At 43.2% G+C, this 8677-nt stretch overlaps 1 protein-coding gene and 1 non-coding gene across 2 annotated transcripts; one reads left to right on the plus strand and one right to left on the minus strand.

The window, feature by feature from the left end:
• Positions 1-6603: 6603 nt before the first annotated feature.
• Positions 6604-6710, minus strand: LOC138888799 (small nucleolar RNA R71). Its single transcript, XR_011406378.1, has one exon. It is a non-coding gene; the product is annotated as a small nucleolar RNA R71 (small nucleolar RNA).
• A 1163-nt stretch (positions 6711-7873) lies between these two features.
• On the plus strand, positions 7874-8263 carry LOC104243965 (uncharacterized). The gene has a single exon (XM_009799249.1). The coding sequence runs from the start codon at positions 7874-7876 to the stop codon at positions 8261-8263; it is 390 nt and encodes a 129-aa protein (XP_009797551.1).
• The last annotated feature ends 414 nt before the right edge of the window (positions 8264-8677 follow it).

Genomic DNA, 8677 nt, shown 5'->3' on the forward strand with positions numbered 1-8677 from the left:
TGCACGTGTGGTTGGTTTCGATTTTCGAGAAGTTCGGAGTTGATTTGGAAGAATAATTCTCAATTAGGAAGCTTTAAGTTGGAAGAGTTGATCAAGGTTTAGTTTTGAAGTAAATGACCTCAGAATCGGGATTTGAAGGTTACTATAGTTTTGTAAGGTAATTTCAGACTTGGGCATAAGTTCGTGTTGAGTATTGGATGGTCCGAGAGCATTTTAGCGCTTAATATGGGAAGTTTGCCTTTTGAAAGTGACTTGAAGTGGACTTTGGTGTTATCGGACTCCGGGCTATGTTCCGGGACCTTGAATATGTTCAATTTATTGATTGGGCCTCGGGTGTGTCTCGGGATGGTTTTAGACCAGGTTTGGATGATTTGTTGGTGCTAGTGATGGTTTCTAGTGTTGTTCTTCACGAACACGAATGGATGCACGCATTTGCGAAGAAGGATTCGTGGCTGCTAGGAATTTTTGCTACACGTTCATGATGGAGGTCTCACGTTCGCGAAGGTATGGGGTAGAGGTGCATCGCGTTTGCGACAGGACCGTCGCGTTTGCATAGGTGAAGCTGGCCTGAACACTTTGGCCTTCACGTTCACAAAGGTCTGGCTTGGTAAAGAATCGCATTCGCGAGCCTTGTCTCGCGTTCGCGAAGAAGGTTTTTGGAGAAGCAGTTGGTGTGCTTCGCGAACGCAAGGGACATGCCGCGTTCGCGAAGAATGACGCCTGGGCTATGTATAAGAGTTTCAAATTGGGTTTTGGCTCATTTCAGCTCATTTTCTCCTTGGAGCTGACCTTGGGGAAATATTTGAGTTCCATTTTCATCATATATCATGAGGTAAGTGATTCCCACCCATTGCGAGTTAAATACATGGATTATATATGGATTTTAACATGAAAATTGGTAGAAATTGTGGGATTTTTGAAGAAAACCTAGAAATGGTAATTATGGATTTTGACCGCGAAATTGAAAATGGAATTTGGAATAAATTATATATTTGAGTTCGTGGTACTATAGGTAATATTTATCTTCGAAAATTTTCGAAATTCGGGTATGTAGGCCCGGGGTTGACTTTGTCGACTTTTCGTGTAAAGTTGAAAATTGTTATAAATTATTAAATTATGAGTATTGGAGTATATTTTGATTGGTTTGCGCGTTTGACTAGTTTTGGATCGTTTGTATTGGTTGAAGAGTTAGAAAGGCATTGGAGTCGGTTATCGAAATTCGGAACGAGGTAAGTCTCTTGTCTAACCTTGTGAGGGGGAAACTACCTTGTAGGTGTTGAATTATTATTTGCTATTAGTTGTGGGTGCTACGTACACACGAGGTGACAAGAGTCCGTACGTAGCTAAAATCATGTTTATGCCCAGGTAGACTTAGGACTTTATCATGCAATATTTGTATCGTTTGAGCTTAACTTGTTAGTTTAATTACTTAAATTTGTAATTGGAATTTGATTAGTATTATGTTAGGCCGAGCTTCATTACCTTGAGTTTTGGCAAAATACTTGATTGTCGGTAAAATGTATGCTCTCTTTATGTGCCTATCTTTGTGTTGTAATTGTTTGACTCGTAGTTCGAAAAGTTCCTCTATTCTCATGGATCGGGTCGTACGCCTCGGCAGTGCTATGAAATAACATTATGAAATAACATTATGGTCGTACGCCTTGACATTTACATGTATTTCTTATTTGTTTCAGCACATGATATTTGAGGAATTCATACTGTTATTATGTTGGAGGATTATGTCAGTTACAGTTTCTTGCCTTATCATTACCGTTGTGTTTTGATAATAGGCTAGATGTATGTAATTTGGCGATTGTTCATGCCCCAGCTTGATTATGTTTCACTATGATAATATAGTTAAATGATGATAAATTGGCTCTAATTATGAATTTCACACGTTGCAGGAGTGAGTAGCACGTATGAGGACTTAAAACGGTGATTGGAGCTAAATTGAAGCAAGAAAAGCCCCTAGGAGTTGAGTACGTTGGAAGACGAGAAAAAGAAGAGATGAAATGAAGACCTGGACTAGCGCGGCCACTAGCGCGCATCGGGTAATGCCGGCATCAACTAGGGAGTGGGACCCTATGTTGGAAAAGTCATCGAGTTTTGCCGGCATCAACTATGGAGTGGGACCCTATATTGGAATAGTCATCGAGTTATGCCGGCATCAACTAAGGAGTGGGATCCTATGTTGGAAAAGTCATCGGGTTATGCCGGCATCAACTAGGGAATGAGACCCTATGTTGGAAAAGTCTTCGAATTATGCCGGCTTAAACTTGGCCATGGGACCCTATGTCAGAAAAGTCATCGGGTTATGCCGGCATCAACTAGAGAGTGGGATCCTATGTTGGAATAGTCATCAGGTTATGCCGACATCAACTAGGTAGTAGGACCCTATGTTGAAAAAGTCATCGAGTTATGCCAACCTCAACTAGGGAGTGGGACCCTATGTTGGAAAAGTCATCGGGTTGTGTCGGCATCAACTAGGGAAAGGGACCCTATGTTGGAAAACTCATCTAGTTATGCCGTCATCAGTTGGGGAGTGGGACCCTATGTTGGAAAAGTCATCGGATTATGCCGGCATCAACTAGGGAGTGGGACCCTAGGTTGGAAAAGTCATCGGGTTATGCCGGCATCAACTATGGAGTGGGACCCTATGTTGGAAAAGTCATCGGCTTATGCCGGTATCAACTAGGGAGTGGGACCCTCTGTTGGAAAAGTCTTCGAATTATGCCTGCATAAACTTGGCAGTGGGACCTTATGTTGGAAAAGTCATGGGGTTATGCCAGCATCAACTAGGGAGTGGGATCCTATGTTGGAACAGTCATTGGGTTATGCCTACATCAACTAGGGAGTGAGACCTATGTTGGAAAAGTCATCGAGTTATGCCGGCATCAACTAGGGAGTGGGACCCTGTATTGGAAAAGTCATCACGTTATGCCGGTATCAACTAAGGAGTGGGACCCTATGATAGAAAAGTCATTGGGTTATGTCGACATCAACTAGGGAATGGGACCCTATGTTGGAAAAGTCACCGGGTTCTACTTGCATCAACTAGGGAGTGGGACCCTATGTTGGAAAAGTCATCGGGTTATGTCGGCATCAACTAGGGAGTGGGACCTTATGTTGAAAAAGTCATCAGGTTATACCGGCATCAACTAGGGAGTTGGATCCTATGTTGGAAAAGTCATCGGGTTATGCCGGCATCAACTAGGGAGTGGGACCCTATGTTGGAAAAGTCATCGGGTTATTTCGGCATCAACTAGGGAGTGGGACCCTATGTTGGAAAAGTCATCGGGTTATGCCGGCATCAACTAGGGAGTGGGACCCTATGTTGGAAAAGTCATCGGGTTATACCAGCATCAACTAGGGAGTGGGACCCTATGTTGGAAAAGTCATCGGGTAATGCCGGCATCAACTAGGGAGTGGGACCCTATGTTGGAAAAGTCATCGGGTTATGCCGACATCAAATAGGGAGTGGGATCCTATGCTGGAAAAGTCATCAGGTTATGCCGGCATCAACTAGGGAGTGGGACCCTATGCTGGAAAAGACATCGGGTTATACCGGTATCAACTAGGGAGTGGGACCCTATGTTTGAAAAGTCATCGGGTTATACTGGGTTATACCAACATCAACTAGGGAGTGGGACCCTATGTTGGAAAAGTCATCGGGTTATGCCGACATCAACTAGGGAGTGGGACCCTATATTGGAAAAGTCATCGGGTTATGCCGGCATTAACTAGGGAGTGGGACCCTATGTTGGAAAAGTCATCGGGTTATGCCAGCATCAACTAGGGAGTGGGACCCAATGTTGGAAAAGTCATCGGGTTATGTCGGCATCAGCTAGGGAGTGGGACTCTATGTTGGAAAAGTCATCTAGTTATACCGGCATCAACTAGGGAGTGGGACCCTATGTTGGAAAAGTCATTGGGTTATGCCGGCATCAACTAGGGAGTGGGACCTTATGTTGGAAAAGTCATCAGGTTATGCATGCATTAACTAGGGAATCGGACCCTACATTGGAAAAGTTATCGGGTTATGCCGGCATTAACTAGGGAGTGGGACCCTATGTTGGAAAAGTCATCGGGTTATGCCGGCATCAACTAGGGAGTGGGACCCTATGTTGAAATAGTCATCCGACCCTATGTTGAAATAGTCATCGGGTTAGCCGGCATCAACTAGAGAGTGGGACCCTATGTTGGAAAAGTCATCGGGTTATGCCGGCATCAACTAGGGAGTGGGACCCTATGTTGGAAAGGTCATCGGGTTTTGCCGGCATCAACTAGGGAATGGGACCCTATGCCTGGGACCCTTTGTTGGAAAAGTCATTGGGTTATGCCTGCATCAACTAAGGAGTGAGACCATATGTTGGAAATGTCTTCGAATTATGCCGGTATCACCTAGGGAGTGGGACCCTATGTTGGAAAAGTCATCGGGTTATGCAGGAATCAACTAGGGAGTGGGACCCTGTGTTGGAAAAGTCATAGAGTTATGCCGGCATCAACTAGGGAGTGGGACCCTATGCTGGAAAAGTCATCGGGTTATGCCGACATCAACTAGGGTGTGGGACCCTATGTTGGAAAAGTCATCGGGTTATGCCGGCATCAACTAGGTAATGAGACACTATGTTGGAAAAGTCATCGAGTTAAGCTGGCATCAACTAGGGAGTAAGACCCTATGTTGGAAAAGTCATCGGGCTACGCTGACATCAAATAGTGAGTGGGACCCTATGTTGGAAAAGTTATCGGGCTATACCAACATGAACTAGGGAGTGGACCCTATGTTGGAAAGGTCATCGGGTTATGCCGGCATCAACTAGGGAGTGGGACCCTATGTTGAAAAAGTCATCGAGTTATGCGGCATCAACTAGGGAGATGGTTTAGACAGAATGATAGGGCATATGCGTGGTTACTAGCGTGTCCATTAGCGCGACCGCGCTAGCGCAGTTCTGGAAAAGTAAATTTCAGGGATAAAATTGGAAGTTCGGGGGCAAATCCACTTAACCTATAGAAGTTCTAGCTCGCCTAAGAGAAAATTATCAAGGTTTTCACAGCTTAGTTCAAGAAAAGGGGAGGCAAGAGGCAAGGAGGATAATTCAACATTGCGTTCTTCCTTTCTTTCTTTTGTTTTTACGATTTGTGATGAATTTGAATATTGTTATGATGAACCCTAGTATGAGTAGCTAAATATTTAGTCTAAGGTTTTGATGGAACCTATTGAAGGATGAACTTCTTGTTATGTTAATATAGTTTGCCTGGTTTAATCTCTATTTGTTCAACTACGTTCTTGTTGTAGTTAATTGATAGGATCCTCAATTAGCTGTACCTATTTAGTATGCATAACTCGGGAGGGAGTGCATATTTAGGTAATTATTGAACAACACCACTCCCAAAGTATATGAAGGTTCAATAACTGAGGGTTTAAAGGCGGGATTAGGGATAACGAAGTCTTGGGTGCAATCTAAAGTGAGCTGTAATAACCAAAGCCAGCTCGCGTATCTCGAGAGAGTGCGTCTAGTAAATTATTGTAATTACTCGGGAGAGATTTACGGTAATAAGAGTGCTCATGATTGATAGAGACGATTAGGTGAATCTATGTGAAACATAATAGAAAGGGATTCCATCAATAGGAGAAATCATAACCTTAGAACCTTCTCTTAATTGTTTACAACTCGATCTTAGTTAGTTTTCAGTTGCTTATTACATTCATTCGTAGTTTGTAAAAATACCCTCAATTGTTATTTACAATGTTTGGGAAGTTGATTCCGTGGAATTTAGTAAGTCTAACGAGAGTAATTGATAGGTTAATTCCTTGTGGGTTCGACTCTGGGCTAAATACTCAGATTATAATTGCAACGTCCGCGTATCTTTTTTTTATAAGGCATAGTTTGGCGTGAGCAACTTTGGCGTCGTTGCCGGGGAATTAACGGTATTATCAATTACAATTGAAAGAAGTACAAAAATTCTTAGTGTAGTCAGTTTTCTCTATATACAATCTTTACATTGAAATTTTAATGTTTGTTGACTTGGTTGTACAAGTGCATGCCTAGAAAGTCATCGAGAACTAGTGAAGTATTTGAAGCATTATCAGATCCCGAGAAAGTTTTCAAGGCCTTGAATCGGGCCAACCGGAAAAGCAAACAACAACAAACAACTGAACAAATCGAACTAGACATGGGGGATAACGTGGTAGACCCAGCAGTGCCAATAGCACCTGTGTCACCTCTTGTGCCAGAGGCTGCTCTCTATGACTAGGCACAACCCACAACTGAAAATCTGGCCACAACGATTGTAGTCCCGCAGATACAGGCTGAATCATTTCAAATCACGAATAACATGCTACACTTGTTGCAAAACAAGGGACTATTTTCGGGGTCACAAGTTGAAGATCCTCAACATCACTTGAAGAATTTCCTTTCAATCTGCAAAACCCAAAGGCAGCCCAACGTAACTCTGGAAGCAATCAAGCTATTATTGTTTCCATTCTCAGTGACAGGAGCTGCCCAGACCTGGCTAAACTCACTCCCTATAAATTCCATAACAACTTGGGAGGAGTTAGTCAAGCAATTCCATAACAAATTCCACCCACCCAACAAGACTGCTCAACAAATTGATGAAATTTTGAGTTTTAAACAGAGACCAATGGAGACACTTCATGAAACATGGGAACGTTTCAAAGGGATGCTAGTTATATGTCTGCACCATGGTATTCCAGATCTGATGTTGGGGAGGCGGTTTTACATGGGATTGTCAGATAGCGTGAAGAACATTATTGATGCTTCAGCTGGTGGAGCATTTTTAAGCAAAACATGGAGAGAAGGCCAGAGTCTGCTTGACAAGATGGCACAGAATTCGGGATGGACAACCAGGAATGCACCTATCACTCAAGTGGTTCACTCAGTGCCATTAGATCCATCCAACTCTATGGCTGAAAATATGGCCACCATATTGACACAGATGAGTATACTCACCAAAAAGGTGGAAGATTCAGGGGAGAAGCAGCAGGTACACATCGTAGATACTACCAATGGAGGCTTGTGCATATCTTGCATTAGTCAGCCAATTGGTAACCAATGGAATGCAGAACATGATCATCATCACTACCCTGAAGACATGAACTGTGTGTCTAATTATGGAGGCCAGAGACAGGGTGGTCAGAATTGGAGCCAGCAAAATCAGCCGTACAGGCCAGTCTAGCCACAGTTCAACAATGGGAACATGGGAGGTATGATACCTCCTAACAATATGGCACCTTACCCAAGGCCACAGGGATATAACAATCAAAATCAGCAGCAGGGGTATCACCCCCCTCAGCAGCAGCATGGTTGACGGCAGGAAGATAGGTTTGCTCGACTTGAGGCAATGATGCAGCAGGTTATTGTGTCTAATGCAAAAATTAGTGAAAGAGTAGATGCACATGATTCAGATATTAAGAATATTGAAGTACAGTTGGGCCAAATTTCGATGTCTCTAAACAATCGTCCTCATGGGACATTACCTGCAGACACTGAAATAAATCCAAAAGACCAAGGTCCGAAGCAGCTGATGGCAGTGAGTCTACGGAATGGTAGAGATTTAGACGTGGAGCAAGAGAGGGCTCGAGAAAGAAGAAGGCTGAGACACTCAAACCAGTGCCCATTGAGCTAGATGAGTCAACGAAACTGACAGAGGTGACAGTCCAGCCTGCTCAGGAAGAACATAACATTCAGATTAAGACTGAGAAAAAAACCGCTGAGATAGCCAGGAATAAGTAGTTGAGGTGGCAGCTGATAAAGAGCAGTCCCAAATCATTAGGAAGAAGAGACCTCTCGCACCATTCCCTCAAAGGCTAGATAAGTACCAAAAAGAGGAGCAATACAAGAAATTTTTGGAGATGCTGAAACAAATCCAAGTAAACATTCCATTGATAAATGCTTTGAAAGAGATGCCTGGGTATGCAAAAATGATGAAGGACTTAATGTCCAGAAAATTCGATTTCCAAGACCTGGCCACGACGACTCTTACTCAGACCTGCAGTGCAGTGGTGACTAGACTAATTGCGGAAAAGCTATCTGACCCAGGGAGCTTTACAATTCCCTACACTATTGGTAATTTTGCTTTTGCTAAGGCACTTTGTGATCTAGGGGCTAGCATTAATCTTATGCCCCTAGCGATTTATAAGAGGCTTGGGATTGGAAGAGCTAGACTCACCTCTATGTTATTACAGCTGGCTGATAGGAATGTAAAAAGACCCTCTGGTATGTTGGATGATGTGTTGATTTAGGTGGGGAAATTTGTGTTCCCTGCAGATTTTGTGATCTTAGACTGCAAGGTGGATGAAGAAATTCCCATAATTTTGTGAAGGCCGTTCTTGGCCACTGGGAGAGCTCTCATTGATTGTGAGACTAGGGAGCTCAAGATGAGATTAAACGACGAAGAGATAACATTCAATGTGCATAAATCTATGAGGAGACCAAGTGAATTTGCCAATTGCTCTCTTATTGATGTTGTGGATGTGATTGTCGAAACTGATGATGAGATGCTGACTATTGAGGACCCTCTTGCTGCATGTCTGATGAATTTAGATAAGGTGAATAGAGAAGAACTGACAAAATGAGTGTTGGCACTAGAGGGCAGAGGGTTCTAGGACAGAACTCTTGAATTTGAGCCCTTGCACTTAGAAAATAGAGAAACTCCT

The sequence above is a fragment of the Nicotiana sylvestris genome, chromosome 3, assembly GCF_000393655.2.
Source record: "Nicotiana sylvestris chromosome 3, ASM39365v2, whole genome shotgun sequence".
In the NCBI taxonomy this organism is placed as follows: domain Eukaryota; kingdom Viridiplantae; phylum Streptophyta; class Magnoliopsida; order Solanales; family Solanaceae; genus Nicotiana; species Nicotiana sylvestris.

What these genes read in the sequence shown, in the direction of transcription:
- LOC104243965 (XM_009799249.1), top strand. Translation starts at nt 7,874, where the DNA reads ATGCTGAAACAAATCCAAGTAAACATTCCATTGATAAATGCTTTGAAA.